The sequence below is a fragment of the Petaurus breviceps genome, unplaced genomic scaffold (assembly GCF_028583685.1).
Source record: "Petaurus breviceps papuanus isolate PSGF00001 unplaced genomic scaffold, PetGlider_PUasm1.0 138, whole genome shotgun sequence".
In the NCBI taxonomy this organism is placed as follows: Eukaryota; Metazoa; Chordata; class Mammalia; order Diprotodontia; family Petauridae; genus Petaurus; species Petaurus breviceps.
Window position 1 is genome coordinate 21287005 of NW_027185694.1, and position 18772 is coordinate 21305776.

Below are 18772 nucleotides of genomic sequence, written 5' to 3' on the forward strand. Positions count from 1 at the left end.
ATATTTGTAATCTCTATAGGCATTGTGAATATGGCATTGCTGATACACTTTGGTATACACAGAGCTTAGCACAGTCCTTGGCACATAATAAATGTTTACTGGCTGACTGAAATCAAATGAAATAATACTTGTAAACCACTCAGCACAGTCCAGTACACAGCAGGAGTTCTATACATGTTTATTCCATCCATTTTCTAACTGATCAGTCACTTATGTGCTTCTCATTACACCTGGAATTGCTTTCTTTTGATATCTTCTCTAATAGCATCTGACAGAGATGCTCAGGTACAGCAGCTGCAGAGCGTCAAAGCTGGAGGGTCACGTGTAAGGACATGTCAAATTGGGAATTCACATTTAAATTCACATGCAGTTATCTGCAAAGGAAACCTGGCTATCAAAGGGAACCTTGACCCTAAAAGGATGGAAACTCCATGGCCAGCTAAATCTAGCCCACCAAAGAACCCTCACCTGGTATTGAGCAACATCTCCAAAGCTTCAGCACTCTATAGAGGAGATGACCCTTTTTCATTACCACTGCCTCCAGTTCTAATTCTTACAGCATTTATAAATCCAGATGCCCTAGAACTCTGTTACCAGAAAAAGCACCCATCTGATTTTCTTTATTATGATTATCATTCCATTTTCTAACATGCTGGCTGAGTGTTTCTGGGCCACCTGAAACCCCATAGGAGGTTTATAACATTACTCTCAGCTCTTAGCTTCAAGCCAAACTTCCAAAATGTGCTATTACTTCTTTGTTTTTTCATTTTTTTTCTCTTTTTTTATTTTTTAGTTTATACCATTCATTTCCACAAGATATTGAGCTACAAATTTTCTCCCCAATTTTCCCTACCCACCACCCCAAAACAGCATTGCCACTGAATATCCCCTCCCCCAATCTGCTCTCTCCCATATCTTCCACCATTCCCCCTTCGACTTTCCATTTCACAGTTACATGTAAAATATTAATAATAATATTGTACATATTTTTAAACATTTGATTTTAAAACTTTGGATTCCAGATTCTTTCCCTTCCTCCCTTGTCACCCACCTTTATTGGGAAGATAAGTAATTCAATATAGGTTGTACATGAGTATCTACGAAAAACATTTCCAGAGTGGATATACTGTGGAAGACTGACTATATTTCCCTCCCTCCTACTATCCCACCCCCCACTTGTTCTATTCTGTACTTTGATCCTTTCCCTTTTCAAAAGAGGGTGCTTCCAACTTCCCTCCCCCCACCCCCAGCCTGCCCTCCCTTCCATTATCCCCCCCTCTTTTCCCCTTCCCCTCTACCCTCCTGTAGGGTGAGATACTCTAGTTAGTGTGTATGTCATTCCCTCCCTAAGCCAAATTCAGTGGGAATAAGGTTGACTCATTCCCTTTTGCCTTCCTGTTCTTCCCCTCCATTGTAACAATTTTTCCTCGCCTCTTCTATATGAGATAATTTACCCCATTCTGTCTCTCCCCATCTCCTCTCGTTATATTCTTCTCTTACCTCTTAATTTCACCTTTTTAAGTATCATCCCTTCCTAATAAATTGGTCCTGGGCCCTCTGTGTATACTTGTAGATATATATATACACAAACACACGTATTCATACGCCCACATGACCTCCTATATAGACACACACACATATATATATACATACATACAAACATATATACCTATCTGTTCCCTTCAGCTATTCTCATACTGAGAAAAGTTTCAGAAGTTATAATTATTGTTTTTCCATGTAGGAATATAAGTAGTTCAACTTTGATAAGTTCCTTATGATTTCTTTTCCCTGTTTACCTTCTCAAGCTTCTCGAGCTTCTTATATCTGAACGTCAAATTTTCTATTCAACTCTGGTTTTTTCATCAAGAATGCTTAAAAGTCCTCTATTCCACCGAATGACCATATTTTCCCCTGAAACATGATACTCAGTTTTGCTGGGTAGGTGATTCTTGGTTTTAATTCCAGTTCCTTTGACTTCCAAAATATCATATTCCAAGCCCTTTGATCCCTCAGCATAGAAGCTGCCAGATCCTGTGTTATCCTGATTGTGTTTCCACAATATTCAAATTGTTTCTTCCTGGCTGCTTGTAATATTTTCTCCTTGATCTGAGAACTCCGGAACCTGGCTATAATATTCCTAGGGGTTTTCTTTTTTGGGATCTTTTTCAGGAGGTGATTGGTGGATTCTTTCAACCTGTATTTTGCCCCCTGGTTCTAAAAAACATCAGGGCAATTTTCCTTGAGAATTTCTTGGAGGATGATTTCTAGGTTCTTTTTTTGATCATGGCTTTCAGGTAGTCCAATAATTTTTAAATTATCTCTCCTGGATCTAATTTCCAGGTCAGTGGCTTTTCCCATGAGATATTTCACATTGCCTTCTATTCTTTCATTTGTTTGGATCTGTTTAACAGCATCTTAATTTCTTATAAGGTCACTAGCTTCCCTTTGCTCCAATCTAATTCTGAAGGAATGATTCTCCTCAGTGAGCTTTTGAGATTCTTTTTCCATCTGGCAAATTCAGCTTTTTTAGGCATTCTTCTCCTCATTGCCTTTTTGAGTCTCTTTTGCCATATGAGTTAGTCTATTTTTTAAGTTGATATTTTCTTCAGTCAGGACTCTCATCTCATAATTTTTTGCATTGTTCTCATTTCTCTTCCCAATTTTTCCTCTACTTCTCTTATTTGATTTTCAAAATCCTTCTTAAGCTCCTCTATGGCCTGTAATCAGGTCATATTTTTTCTTGGAAGTTTTTGGTGCAGGAGTTCTGACTTCACTGTCTTCCTCCTGTTCCATGCTTTGATCCTTTTTGTCCCCAAAACAGGAGTGTAAAGTTGGGCTGCTCTGTTTGCTTTGCTTCCTTTGCCTGCTCATTTTGCCACTCAATTACTTGACTTTTGGACTTTTTGCCACAGTAGAACTCTGCTACCAGAAATGGAAGCTTTGTCCCAATCGCTGGGGTTTTCGCAGCTGCTGGAGGTATTAGTTGGGTGCCCTCTCTGAAGCCTCCACATGTTCTGGCAAGCTGGTCACGCACCCCAGGACCTCCACCCTAGACAGCAATCGAGATCCAAGAAGGCTAAAGCAAGAGTGATTACCCCTCAGACTGGTTGCTTGGTCCCTCCACACTCTGTAGACCAGGAGATGAAGCTGCCATGTGGCAGCGGTTACATGGCCAGGGCGCCTTAGCTGCTTCTCACCCCAGGGGCAAAGGCCAGATAGCACTCCAAATTCCCAGGTACCAAAGTCCACATTGCACTGACCTCTCACTTTGTCCTTAGCATCTATGGGTTGGTAATTCTGGAAACTGCCACAGCTGCTGGTGATCTGAAGTCCCTCCAGCCAGCGGCTGGTCAGGCTGCCCTGGGGCTAAGACCTCAGGCTCGAGTGGAGCTGGGGTTGGCTCCCAGAATGCTGTGCTGGCCACTTGCTGCCGGCCTGCCAGGCTGTCCTCAGCGGGAGGTTAGCTTCTCTGTGTCATTTTGTGGGTTCTGTAGCTCCAAAGCTTGTCTAGAGTCATTTATTACATGAACTGGGGGAGGTGGGAGCCAGAGCTGCGAGGAAGTCCTGTTTCTACTTGACTCCGCCCCCCATGTACTATTACTTCTAAAGCAATCCATACTAATATTTTGGGAGCATCAAATTTTTGGTACATGAAATGAGAGCACAGAACACTGGTTGACAAGTTTTGTTAACCTGAGCTTTCTGATGCATGTTGCTGTAGTCATCCAAAGGGTGAATGTTTGACTGTAAGGTTGAATGTAAGGTCAGATTGTTGTCTCTGGAAATTAAGATGCTGAAAAGTGGTATTTCCTGAACCTGAAACTATTTTCATAACAAATACTGCAGAAATAGATATTAACCATAAACAATTGTGGAGTGACAGGGAACTCTGCTTATCTGCTTTTTCCCTTCCTTTGTGGCCATCTCTAATACTTAGGAAGTGCTTCCTATGTATATTGATCTGAGTTCTGCCTCATGCATCTTCTACTCATCAGTCATAGTTCTTCTTCTGGAGTTCAGAAGAAAAAAATCTAATCCATTTTCTATGTTACAGGTCTTCAAATACAAGTATTTCAAAAGTCTTAGTTGTGGTTTTAAGCTTTACTAGCTCAAATAGTTTTAAGTTTTTAAGTTACACTAAGACTTTCGAGATACCATGTATCTGAAACCATTAATGTTGTTAAATACCATAAAAATATAAAAACAAACAATAATATTGTTCCAATATACCTGGCCTCTCCCAAACACCAGTCAAATCTTCTCTGCTCAGAGTTGAATGTCTTGAGGAATTTCAATAATCTTTTCATATTCACCATCCTGGTTATGCCCACCCCTGACACTTGCCAGTTTGTCAATGTTTTTCCTAAAATGTCGTACCCATACTGAACACAACACTCCAGATACAGTCTGTCCATAACAGAGTGAAATGGGACAATTGTGCATTTCACTCTGGCCTGTGTTTCTCTTAATGAAGCCCAAGATCACACAGCTGACTTACCCTGAGCCTGCAGTCCACTAAAATTCCCAACTGTTGCATTGATATCTAGACACATCTCCTCAAACTGTATCAAACAGCTGATTTTTCAGCATACGTGTGGAACTTTACAGTGATCCTTATTAAATGGCATCTTGGATTCAGCCCCTTGTCCCAACCTGCTGAGATCTCTTTGGATCTTGCCATCATCTTTGAGTCACTCACACATTATGTCACCATGCCATCTAAACCTTCACCCATATGATTAATTAAAACGTTGAACAAAACAGAGCAAAGGAGAGAGCCCTGTAAATATGACATTAGAAATATCACTTCAGCTACCATAACAACTAGTGCAATTCAGTGCTGAAATAGATGAGGCACTTCCCACAAGTCTTTACAGCAGGGAAGACACACTTAGGGTAGCTTACTGAACAGGATCTACGATCAGTCAGTTCTACCACTCTAAGGAACACCAGTGACACAGGCAAACTACAACTGAACAAACATAGCAACAGCACTAGCTAAAGAGGAAGTTTGGGTTGAGGGGGAGGCATTTCTAGGTTATCAAGAGGTGAGGCATTTGGGGGAATTTGTAGGGCAGCTGGAGCTCACCATCACATTTAAACTTAATCTGAGTCATTCATATCGTAATCCGTCTCCTCATCTTCACTCTGGTTCAGCATGCACCATGCAGCAAGTACAGAGAAGGGATTAGTGCAGGGAAAGAGGGGAGAAAAGATAGCAAAGTTTAGTCAACAGCCATGGCAAAGGAATACAATTAATCAACATAAAAGAGGGTTCTCTGTTATTCAAAAGCTGGTGTAGAGAAATAATGTCTAAGAGATCTTTCACAATTTGTAAGAGAAAGAGGTGGTTGAAAAATAAAGGAGAGTGAAAACAACTTTTTAATAGGAAAAATGTTTTCCATCATGCACAGAACAATTAAACTACCTCTAGAAGCTTTGGTGATCACCACTTTGGGGAATCAGCATACCTGCTCACAAAGACCCACATTTCTTCATACAGTAAAAATAAAGATTATGAATGCACAGACTGGAGAAGGGTTTGTGGTTACAGGATCAACTCCTGCAACCCATGTTTTTATAAAATCAAATCACATTTCAAACACATTGGAACATCTTAGTCAATGAAGGCAAGATACCTACTTCTCTCTCTTCTAAGGTAAGTACAGCTACTGTCCCTGTCCTGATTTCTTTTATAAATTTTATTTATCTCACAAAACTAGTTATTTATTTTTATGTTATTATTTATTAATATTAATATTGTTAAATAATATTAATAAATTATATTATTTATTACAAAAATTATTATTAATTTACAAAAATTTATTTTCTCAACATCAGTCTTCTCCCACAAGGAACTTAACGTTAACCCATCACTTTTACCCAAAATTCAAGGAGACAAAAAAAAAACCATTTTGTCAAATTAAAACTGAAAGTTTCATCAAATGCAACTGTTAAGTACTAGTGTGAGGAAAGCAGAAGTAAACCAGGAATGAACAACTTTTTATATTAACAAAGAAGGAAGAAAACATATTAATTTATTTCAAAACCCCACCCAGAAACACCTGGCCGTGTAACCTTGAGCAAGTTACTTAACCCCAATTGCTTAGGGGCGGCCAGGTGGCTCAGCAAGTAAGAGCACCGGCTCCAGTGTCAGGATGACCTGGATCGGGTCTGGGCTCAGATGCTCAGCACCACACCCAGAAATAACTGGCCGTGTAACCTTCAGCGGGTTACTTAACCCCGATTGCTTTTAAAAAAAAAAATTATTTCAAAACACTATGTAAATTTTTAAGGTGTAGTATTTTCTCAGCTCCCCATTTGTCCAAAAGAATGTAAAAAAGTCCACTTTCCTTTCTGAGCTAGCTCTGATCATGAACTAAGTCCTAGAATGTGCCTGTTGTGGCCGATGCCCTAATTTAGCAGAAGCTCCAGGACACTGTTCACAAAGCTGAGATATTTTTGGATTATTTCTTTTAATGGCAGAAAAGTGAACTTGGGTCACACCTTGGGCTCTCCTAACAACTCTGTGTGTGTGTGTGTGTGTGTGTGTGTGTGTGTGTGTGTGCAGGGGGGAAGAGAAGTAGGGAAGAATGTATTTTCAAGATTTTAAGTAAAACATATCTTTGTTTACTTGCACAATAGGCATCTTAACATCCTTATAAAGATTCAACATGAGAAAATACATCCTTCTAACTCTGAACTTTGAAAATTTTTGTAAGCATGCCATCCTAAATCCAATCTGAGAAGGAAACAAAAACCATAATACAGAGGAGAGTGCTTTACCTAGTCATCAGTTTATTTTTCCTTAAAGGACTCCCAAAGGAAGATGGCCTCAATACCAGAGGAAATTAACATCAGCTCTTAAAAGCAACTGAAGGACTCCAAATGGGTCATTTGTCTCTCTCCCACTACCCAGTAACTCCAGGAAAACAGTATTGACTAATTCAGTAATGGAACAGCCTCAAGATACACCACCATTTCCTGGACCTGGCCATCCTGGGTCATCTCCAGTCATCCTGATGAGTATCAGGTCACTGGACTCAGATGGCTCTGGAGGAGAAAGTACAGCTGATGACCTTGCACAGCCCTCCCTCACTCAAATCAAAGTCAACTGCAAATCATCTCATCATTTCCCTGATGCCATGGCCCTCTTCAAAAACAAAGGACAAGGGGCGGCCAGGTAGCACAGTGAGTAAGAGCACCGGCCCCTGAGTCAAGATAACCTGGGATCGAATCCGGGCTCAGATACTTAGCACCACGCCCAGAAATAACTGGCCGTGTAACCTTGAGCAAGTTACTTAACCCCAACTGCTTAAAAAAAAAAAACAAAAAAAAACAAAGGACAAACATACAAACTGGTCAGTATAGTTACTGTGAAGATCAAGCAAACAACTGGGGCTGATGTGGACCAATTAAGTCTCTCATCCAAACCTGAAGTTGGTTCACAAAGTTTCTATATAGACTTCTAAAAACATACAAAGTCAACAAAATTTAAGATTTTGAGATGACATGGCAGCTTTTTAATAGTATAATACAGTATTGGTCCAAATATAGGCTGCATTTTCCCCCTTAATTGGCATGTATAAAAAATTTGTAACCTATAAGTTTAATTTACCTATGTATGCACAAATTTAGCTTTCAAAAACTTTTCCTTTTGGGATTAAGGAATAAAGATGACCATTGGTCTGTACATTTTCTTGCATTTCTTATACTAAATAGAAAGGTTCAGAGTTCAAATCAAGTATCAATTCAAATATTCTGAGCTTTTAGCTCATGTCATTTTTGTGTTCCTTGGAATCTCTTCCCCTTTCTAACCTTCTAGTAAAATCTTACCCATTCTTCAAGATCTAGGGTACATTATATCTTCATGAAACTTTCTGTCTACTTCAATCCAAAGTTTTATCTCCATTCTCTGAATTACTGTCACACTTATTAACTATAACAAATATTCTGGCACTTCAATCATATAATGTCTTGGATTATTGCCTGTTTGATATGTGTAAGACATCTCTTCAGCAAGACTAAGTTCCATGGAGGGAATGTATTCACTACAGGTAATCCTGAACACACAACTATAAAATGAACACTTATTGATTCACTTCAGACTCAAATGTGTTCTCTATGTACTTGACCAAATGAAAAAATAAAACATCTCAATTCCATAATTCTTTGCAAGAAGTATCCATGACAGGCTCATTCTAGACTCCACTAACACTAGGCTGTATGATAACCCTCAAAATTTAGGTTACCAATTCCAACTCTGCCCACTGGATGAGTAACACATTTAAGAAATAGGTGGTCATCCAGTCTCTAACTTGAATACCTCTAGTTATAGGGGACTCACTAGAGCTACCCATCTTTACACAGTGGTAATTATATAAATTGAAATTTACAGAGGATTATAGGGAAGAGCAGAGACTTAAAATAACTACCTATTTACAGCAGCTGGTACTCACATACAATACTATAAGCATAGCTAATCATGTACGTAAGGCTCTATGGGCAACAAACAAAATACCAAGCTTTTGTACAAGTCTAGCTTGAACAGTTAGCCAATCATTTTGGTGGTTTTCAGGTACAAAAAAGGCATCCTTCAGCCCCTAATGTAAAACACTTATACACTTCTGATATTAGAGAAATACTTTCTGTATCTCCCTGTCATACATTATCACTGATTTGAGATCTTCCCACAGAAACGAAGGGCACCCTTACCAAGTGAGAAAGCACTGCAGAGTTTTTGCAGAACTCACACCTACCTAGATAAACAAATTCAGAAGATTACATTTCTAGAGGTAACTGAAATGGAAGCTAGAAGTTGGCAATGTGGTGCAGCAGAATGAGCACTTGACCTATAGTCAGGAATCTTGGGTTCAAGGCCCAGACTTACTATTAACCAGAGGCATAACCTAGGTAAAGGCAATTTCTTTCCCTAAGACTCAGTTTCCTCATCAATAAAATGGACAGACCATTGTTTGCACTACTTCACAGATTTGTTGTGAGGATCAAAGAGAGAACAAACATAAAACAATATGTAAATATGCATTATTACTACTAGCATGAACAGATAAGAACACTTCTCCAAAGCTTCTGATAATCAACAGAGCTGTTTTAGGAAAACCACCTTGTAAATAACATGACAATTACATGGCAATGGAAAAAAGGAACATTAACATAAGTAGGCTGGTTGCAGATTGAAAAGATTGGCAAGTCCCCACACTAAGTATTCTTACAGGTCATCATGACAGTTCCAACTTGACACTTTTTTTTTGATAGACTATAAAAATAATGTTGAGAGACGGCAGCAGGGACAAGTTCAGCACTTGCATTTAGTCCGAGAGCTTCAGAGATCTGTGACTACACAGGTACACCTTCTCTCCATAAGACCTCCCCATGAGACCTTCATGAATTGCTGTGACTCCCCAAAATTCATTCTTAATGGCCCACCTTCTGGAAATGACCTTCTGACACTTGCTGTCCCTTTCCTTCCCTCTTTCCCAATAACCTACCTTTGCCTTTTCGCTGGGTTCACTGGTTGTGCCATAAGAGGTATTATGCAACTCCTTGGAGACAACACAAAGAAATTCAGCTTGGTCTTCATTTCCATAGTTATAAGATGAACCAATACTGACCAGCTAGAAGAAGATAAACAGTGGGTGATAGATTAGTAGAAAAAGAAATTCTTCCTTTCCCCTTATCATTGACCAATTTAGTGACCTCTGCCCCCAGGAAAAAACCAAAGCTGACCCATAACCCTTGGATACTTCTGCGATTGGGTCAAAATGACTTATAGGGTAAGGTCTAATTCTCAGGTGTAGTGGGTAGCCCTGTCAGCTAGTCAACACTTCTAGGAGATCAGATTACAGTTTATCTAAAATCTACCTCAAGTAAATAGAGAAATCAAAGAGAAAGAATGCTTTTGAGAAGATATTTTTAATGATTTCATGGAAAACAACCTCTTGAAGTATACACACACAAACTCCCCCTTTGCAGGGCCACATCGTTTATTTTTAACATGTCAGGACATGCTCTTTCCCTCATCGGAACATTCAGCTTTATAATTATCTCAATTTTTCTAATTGGACTAGGAGGAGACCATTCAACACCACAAGGGAGACTGGGGAGGAAGGACAAACAGGATGGGGGATAAAAGCAATAAGAGGATGTTTTAAGTAATCCAGCCATTCAGCAATCAGGTTTAGGGCAGCAACTGAACCACACCTCTAAGCAAGGCAGTGCCATCCAAGCAGTAAACCCAGGAGGCAGCTCCAAAACATCAAAGGTACACAAACAGGTTAGTAACAGAATTGTTCTATTTGTTCTAAACGCAGAGGGAAATCACAGAATGGCTTACCCAAGGATCTGAAGAGTAACTTGTATCAATGATGTCATACCACTGTCCGTGCCTTCACTTAAAAGAGTCAGTGGGGTAAGGTGGGAGAAGGAAGGAAGAGGCAGGCAGGAACACCAGGCTCAAGTCTTGGCTCTCTGGTGGTAACTTAATATGTTGCTATAGGGCCCTTAACTCTGCACCTCACTCTGCTCTACCACAAAATAAGGAAGTTGGACCACTCGATTTCCTTTCACCTCTAGCATCTTAGGATTCTAGGAAGCCACAACAATCAATCTTTGGCTCAGGTGGCATAAGGAACATTAGCACAGAAAAACTCTCCACATTGAAAACCTTTCCATATTTCCTTCTATGGTGTGAGCATCAGGAAACAATTCTGAGCCACACAAAAAGAGTGAGCTATTTGCACAAGGAGTCTTAAGCCAATCCATTAGACTACTTTGTGAAGCACCTGAGGGCAGGGCTGGGCTGCTTTATTTTCACAACCCCAGTTCCCAGTCCTCACAGTAGGTATAGGATGAATATTTGTTCCATTAAGCTGAATTTATGTTCTGGAGCAGAAAAACCTCAGATGGGATAGAGAGCTAAGTCAGACCTGAAGTATGAATCTGTGGGCTTCCCCAATAAGCCTTAAGTCAGTCATTACAGCACATAAACCACTTCTGTCATGGGGACCCAAAGAAAAAAGGTGTTTTCTCAGTCAATTTTTTTTTCCTACAGGTCAAAGGATAAGCATAGATTTTGCTCTAAAACTAAAGGTGTGTCCTTAAACTAATTTCAGAAAAAATCTGGACTAAGTCCATTTCACAGACAAAAATAATTCTTGTCAAAGGATGAGAAGAACCGAGTATTAAACATTAAACTTGCAGCAAGAATCAGCCTTACATTTGCTAAGCTCCAGAGAGGGCTAAAAGGGCTAGTTCCTCCAGGGTAATAAATTATACTTGCATTAGGCACATGCTAAGTGGCCCAGAAGAAGGGCAGTTGGTACAAACTCTGGCTAGTTCTGAAAGTGGTCATGATACAGGAATGCTTCAGTCCATCGGAGACTAAAACCAATACTTCAATGGCAGTAAATCCATATCCTCATAAAGGGGCAGGAACATAAAAGCAGATGATATAAGCTGGGTAGGACAATGTGAAACTGCTGAACTCTCCACTACACTGGGAATGTGTGAAAAGAGACACAAGAAGTGGGAAAAACAGGCAGGGAGTGAACCATTTTAGTGAGCTCTCCTTTCATTTGAGGGAATTGAAGTTTAAATCTTGGCAAAGTTAATAACTATTTTGGTGTCAGCCTTCCTTTGTGCTCCTCAGAAAACCACCCAACAATCTGCTGCCTCTCCTCAAAAAGGAGAGAACAGCAGGGGTAGCAGAGAAGGATGAAAAGCAATGAGGCCTGGATGTAGAAGGGCCTCAAGATATGAAGAAACCACTTTACTCCCTGCTTTAAAACAGTGGCTACATGAGCACCACACTGTCAGAGTTAGAAGGGACCTCAAGTGAAGCACAAATCTATCCCCAACAAGCAGGCATCCAGCTTTTGCTTAAATTCCTCCAGGAGTAAAGAATTCATCACCTCCTGTACTTCTCCCCCAACCCCACCCCCACCTGAGGCAGCCCATTCACTGCTCAAAAGCAAGGACAGTTAGGAAGCTCCCCCTTACATCAAGCTAAAATCTCTCCCCACTCATCTACCATCCATCATCAAGGATTATGGCTTGTGGGAAAAACCAGATTAAATCTACTCCCAAACAAAGCCCTACACTGGAGAATACAGATATTTTGAAATAAAGGAGGGGAGGAAAAATTTACCTATTAACCAATTTTATTACATTCAGGATGTTTGGAATCAAGAGACTTAGACCTAGACTGGTTCTGTACATGTGAATAAATCACATCCATTCTACAGGCCTCAATTTTCTCCTCTATAGAAAGAAAGGGTTTGAACTAATTAATCTGCAACAACCAGCTCTATTATGCTATGATTCCTTATTCGAGTGTATGGAGGTATTGGCTTGCAATTATTATGCCCCCTACCTCAGAACAGGTACAGGGGCAGGAGGACCTTCAACATCAAAACTGTGGCTTTCCTCTTCAGTGTCTGTTAGTACTTGGCCAAGGCCCAGTTATTGATCTAAAGGGCCCAGAAAGATAGCCCCACTCTGCCTTAAATGACAGCTCCTTAAATGGCATTTCAATCTGATAGTCTTAGCTCTTCATTTCCAGGAATTACAACATTTCCAACTGAACTAATTATAACTTTTCTAAATAAACTAAGATGTCATTGTTGTCCACAGGCTATGCTGCAAGGAACTGAAGAATGAGCTAGAAAAAGCCTCTATAAAGACTCTAACTTGGAATTTAGAAGATAAAAACAACCTATTTCCCCCAAAGAAGTCGTATGGGCAGATACCCACTGCCTTTGCCAAGATGAAGTAAAGAAAGATGCTCCAAGTAATGAGGATAATTCTTCCTTCAGCTCACGCCCAAAATCACGACAGCCAAACTGACAAGGTAGCACTGTGAGAAGTGTAACATTAATGCTTAGACTCAGATTTGTCTGACCTAATTCAGAGAAGCTGATCTGGCATTCACATAATTCTGTCTTTAGAGAGAACTTCTTTGGGTAAGAAATGTGTTAATGTTTTGATATCAGATGACTAACACCATGGCTGCTGACTACTGAGACAGCTATTTTTGTTGAATTCTCTGGCTTTCTCTGAATAGTCCAGAAATCTTGAAGAACATAATAAATGCAAAATCATGGAAACTGTAGATACAAAACTCTAGCCAGAGTTTTCAACATGGTTCAACATGAACCTCCTTAAGCCAGCTTAAGTTCAAGGAGAGAACTGACTTCATTATGGTAAGTGGGCAGTAGACAAAGATGCAATTTATATGCTGAGGGTAACTAAGAAATTGCATCAGTTTGGGGTGGGGCTCGGTACAAAAGGAGAACAAAACCCCTCAACAAACAAGTCTATTACATTCTAGCTTCAAATGTAGTTGAACAGGTTAGGTGCCCAGAAACATCTGGCAGCACAGCAGAAGGAGCAATGGCCTTGGAGTCATTCAACCTGGGTTTCAGTCCTACTAAGCAAAAAATGTAATTACTCTGTGTGAACTGCTACAAATAATAAAACTCCAGGAAAAAATCTGGCGCTTCATCAGACCAGAGACAACAGAAATTAGTTGTCTTCAACCTTTTAATCTAGTTAGTAAGTCTTTTTTATGTTTACAATAAGTCACTTTTCCTGCCATATTTTCATTAACTTCTTTTTCAGTTTACTTAATGCTCTTTAAATATTGTGGCTTAAAGAATATATTACACTTTAGGTAACTTAAAAAATATATATACTTTAGATTTTGCATTAAGTTAGAATAGCCTTTCCCCATTGAATTAGAAATGTTTCTACTGTAAATGGGGTTGGACCATAACGTGCTCATCTGAAACATGCAGGATCTCTGCATAAAGCAGAAGCAGAGGCAGAGGCACAGGTGGGCAGAGCCAAACTAAAAAGGACCATCATCAATAAGAAACTGTGAGTATGAAAGAGAAAAAAGGAAAAGCACTGACTACTTTTTGCCTTGTTGCCCATTATCAAAGATTTAATAAAATGGCTTTGGTATATTGAAAGAAAGGCTCTACATTTCATCTCAATTATCTAATTGTATATTCTCTAAGTTTCTTGGTTCCTTTCTTCTTTCCTGCTGGCCATTCTTATATATATATTTCACTTTTATCAAAGTGCTTTTAAAGCTGTAAAAAAGTTGTAAGGTTTACTGTATGTCAATAAATATATTTTTCTATCAGTATCTCTGTGCAAAACAGGAAGAAGAAATGAAACCCAAACCAGCAATTCTGGTCACTTTTGGGTCAAAGAAAGTTGACTAAATTGATGTTTTAGATCACTGATGGATTCCAATTGTGCAGTCTATTCCTAGATTCCTATACTTGGTTACTATGTAAGAATGAATCTTGAACTATAAATAACTCAAAACAAATAAAATCTTCTGGAGAATGGAGAACTGACTAGAAGACGCTGCGACTACTGCCTAGACTGGATTAGAGAACTGGAATCAGCAATAAGCTAACTTTGAGAGGCAAAAAATAGAGTTTTTATGGGAATGAACTTGAAGAAGAATCAGCTGCTCTCTCACTGAACTAACCCTTTTGGCATCATCACCTTCTTTTGAGTATCCCTGTTTACGTGATGATCATCCAGTCCAACTAGTACCTGAGCAGGAAGGCCCTCTGCAACATCCAGGACGCTAGGCCGACCAGCCTCCAAATGAACCCCTTTTCAGGAAGAAGGGACTCGCTCTCTCTGTCACTGAGGTTTTTTAAATGGGGAGGCTGGCATAGCATAGCTAAAAGAGTGATGGACATCCACGTGTGTCAAGAGAGAACCGTGGGCAAGTCACAGGGCCTCTCGTAAGCTGGAAACAATACCTGCAGTACCTCACAGCCTTGTTGTAAGGATCACATGGGATTTTTAAGGAAGTGCTCAATAAATCTTAAAGCACGACATAAATTTGGTTGTTACCCCCAGTTCAGGTAGGGGTCATAAGTCCTTTCTAGCTCTGAGATTCTGATTCTATGATCATGTACTAATAGTGCAGCAAAAGCTACAGTCATGGTCTGAGAGAAGAAAAATAATAAGGTTAAGTAACATGCAAAATTTAGATTCTTAAGATTTTCATTCTCTTTAAAGCCTTTTCTTTTCCTTTATAAGATGAACATTTGGAGGGTACAATTAAATGCCATGGACTTAAAGAAAGTGAGAAGAAGCCAATCACGACAGAATCAGCTATGCACCTGAGGAAGCTGTATAACCTGGAAGCAGCAAAATAAAAAATAAATGCAAGGCATTCATTCATGCAGGTTGTGGCAAGATGGGCTTGGTAAGGGGTGGAATGGTGGGACACACCTCACTGCAGCATTTCTGGAAACGTGTCTCCTCCCCTGTCACTTCCCGAGACACTATCAGCAGAAACTCTGACTGGTGGTGCCGGCCATAGCCAAAGGCAGGACCTATACTGACAAGCTGCAACAACCAATCAGAGCAAAACACAAACAGAAATCTTGGTGATGCTATAGCATTCAATGTCCCCTCTGTCACAAAAGGTATTGTCAACTTCTGTGACTCACATCGTTCTCCATGGTCATGAACATGCAAAATGTCCCAGCACCAGGATTTCCAATGGTATTTCAGTGTGTGCAAAACCCTTTGTATAGTACTAGGGAAAACAGTCAGAAAATTTAAGTTCTATTTGCCTTTGTCCCCCTTCCCCAAGTTTGATTTTAATCTACAAATATGATCAGTTATTTCAAATGACTTGGGGGTAAATTATCCCTTAACTAGGAAGGATGCTGTGGGAAAGCAACAACTTTCTTCTTTCTCCCCGGGCAACAGAAGCAGGAAAACATGAGGCTACAGGAGCTTTAATAAAACAGGGCTAAACTACTATTAAGAAAAACTGAGCGCCCAAAATAAATTATCAATAGGATGGTCTTCCTGAACTCCCAAAGTACCCCCACCCACACAGACCAGCCTGTAATCTCTCTATGGGAGGTAGTCCCATCCTCACTACCGTGTGTGCCTAGTTCAGTGTTTTATTTATAATAGGCATTCAATAAATAGCTATGGAATTGAACTGAGAGATGGGCCACTGAGAGCTGGAAGTCTTTTTTTTTAACTATGTAATCAATAGCTTTAGGGGGGGAAAATCACTTAAAATTGAGTATCTACATAAAAAATGGAAATATAGAATCATGAAAAAAATCTGCAATCTCAAAAGCAACAAGTGAGCATATAGGCAAAGAAAAATTACTAAAGACTATGCAAATGACAAAGAAAATAATGACAAATCATCACAGTCTGACGCATGGAAACAAACTAGGATGAGAAGGAAAGGCAAGAAAAAAATATGAAGCTGGTACATAAAAACTGAAAATACATAGAAACAATTTTTAGCAGAACAAATAAAAGGGGAAGAGAGCAGCACATGCGACTTACTTGGCAAACTAATTTTACTAATAAAGAAGACAGTAAAATATTCAGTGACAAATGACAAGAAAGTAAAGACAAAGAAGGAAGGGTATTTTACTTACACCAATGATATAAAAGAATGGAAGAGAACCAAAACAAAAAACATTCCCCCCAACTCCCACAGCTGAAGTCATCAAAATTCAGCACACTGTTCCCTTTGAGGGAAAAGCAGAAGGAAGGGGAAGAGAAAAGAGAGGGAGGGGCAGAGAAAAGAGGAAAAGCAGGAGGGAGGGAAGAGAGACCAACCGGGGAAGAAGCCATCATAGTTTACTTCATTTTCATTAAGGAAAAATTACTAGGAATGGAGCAGATCACAAAAAAGCAGAAAAGGTGAACACAAATGCCCCAAAATCAGCACATTAAGAAAGGAGCTTACAAAGATACTGCAGCAACAAAAGAGAATGAGATCTCCCTAAACTGAAAGGCAGCAATTTTCCCCCATTTCTGACTTCTGTGGCTGATTCAAATGGGAGAGGCAGTAAAAGTGGTTTTTGTTTGTTTATTTTAATTCTCTATTTGCTGGCTTAAAGCACCTGAACCTTAAGACATACCTTACTTCCAGGAATCATTAAAGTAGTAATGAGGATATTGGAGGTGGAATATTCCATTACCAATCCCTTGAGCCACCAGCCATTAAAACATAATACCTTTGTAATTAGAGTTTTGAAAAGTTTATAGTACAAAACAGTATCATAGAGAATTCAAACCATTCCAATTCTGTTACACTAAAAAAAAAGAAAAATAACCTCTAACATCTCCCCAACAATCCTCTTTACCTGCTCAAACTTCCAGCCATCAGACATGGTTGAAACCATCTGGGTGAGCTCTTCCTCCTGACATTGAAGCACTCTGTAGACATGCTTGACTGGCACCTATCAAAGAAAATGCCATGTATTCAAAAACGTGTACATCCCACAATCATCAGTAGGCATCATTTCTTCCACCTGGAATCTGCAAAGAACAAAGGTCATGCAACGAACTTTTAAATTCAAGCTACCTTGGAATCCTGGGACCCTGGTGAAATACAAAGCTCAGGTTAGAATAAAAGGAATGTATTCACAAGATCAGAAGTAATAATAGCGATGGTGGCTTTTCTCTCTACTCTCTCCTTTCTCCTTTCAAAATATTTCTACCAGTCATTTCAAAATAAAAAGACAATATTCTCAAGATTCATACAGCTGGAAATGATCATTCATGCACTCAAGCTTATTTCAGTTCCAGAGAGAAAATGATCAGGTAAATACTCCTTTGAATTGTCAGTAAAGAATCCAATTATTAAGACCCCAGAAACCTTCCAAATCCATTGTCTCCTCCATTACAATGTTTCTTTTTTTCTTTTTTGCCTCTTGGAGGGCAATTGAAGTTAAGTAACTTGCCCAAGGTTATACAGCTAGTTTTTTTGTGTGGGTGTTAAGTGTCTGAGGCTGGAACCGACCTCAGGTCCTCCTGACTCCAGGGCCGTTGATTTATTCACTGTGCCACCTAGCCCCCCCCCCCCCCATGTGAGTTTCTTGACAGCAGCAAATATCTTGTCTTTTGATTTGCATTCCCAGTGGTTGGCAAAGTAATTTGCATATAGCAGGTATTTAATAAATGTTTCATTCATTCATGTAATGTTAGCAATCAATATACTTTACTGCTACCATTTAAAAAAATGTAAAGTCTCAGGATCTAACATAGCTTTTTATTTTTTAAAGACACAAAAAGTTAGTATGGAAAAACCTTTTTTGTGAATTAGTTTTCTAGTGAACCTATGAACTCCAGGTATAAGCATAATTCAAAGTATAATGACTACTAGCTACTACAGAAATGCATTCCTCTTTGCATGACCAGGTCAGATCAGGAGTATTTGGCTCTTACTAGTGGGAAATGCCATAACCAAGAAATCTCATCTGTCCCCATGCTGTGGATTCCCATTGAAAATCAGAGTAGAAAAATGGAATAACCAGCGGGTAAGCACAAGCAGCCCAGCCTGGATGTCCCAAGAGAAGGGTTCACCTAGCTTCTGGTTGTTACACTAAGGACCCCTAAGGCTCAGCAACTAGAATCATCTACTTCAAGGTATCACAGCTTCTCAAATAAGGAACTCGACCTGAGATCTGCCTGAACAGAAAAGGACTCAAAATCGTTAAGTTCTTTGTTGCTATACACAGCACCTGCATTCTATCTTCTCATTTTCATTGATTCTCATATTGAGGTTCTGTCTAATTACAATACAAATGGGTTCTTTAAATGGGGGAGAAAGGCGGGGGGGGGGGGGGGGGTGGGTTGCTCGGTGGCTTGTCACACGCAGAACTGTGATGATTGCCTTTTGTTGATATCTTTCTGTGATACTGTTCGTTGGAGGTATAAGATAAAATAAAAA

At 39.6% G+C, this 18772-nt stretch overlaps 2 protein-coding genes across 4 annotated transcripts in view; both read right to left on the reverse strand.

Annotated features, from left to right (window-relative positions):
• LOC138176672 (elongin-B) overlaps nucleotides 1–3589 on the reverse strand; it is a 497250-nt gene extending 493661 nt beyond the window's left edge. Inside the window, exon 1 of the mRNA XM_069107483.1 lies at nucleotides 3584–3589. The gene's annotated coding sequence lies outside the window, so the exon portion shown is untranslated. The remainder of the gene's footprint in view (nucleotides 1–3583) is intronic.
• Nucleotides 1–18772, reverse strand: part of KCTD5 (potassium channel tetramerization domain containing 5) — a 140097-nt gene that overhangs the window by 61405 nt on the left and 59920 nt on the right. For 2 of the 3 annotated variants that reach the window (XM_069107466.1, XM_069107456.1), the window contains exons 4-6: nucleotides 17184–17279; nucleotides 15286–15402; nucleotides 9510–9635 (exon numbers count right to left, since the gene is read on the reverse strand). In XM_069107466.1, coding sequence (XP_068963567.1) covers nucleotides 9510–9635; nucleotides 15286–15402; nucleotides 17184–17279 — 339 coding nt within the window. The remainder of the gene's footprint in view (nucleotides 1–9509; nucleotides 9636–15285; nucleotides 15403–17183; nucleotides 17280–18772) is intronic. The other variant, XM_069107476.1, reaches the window with a different exon arrangement.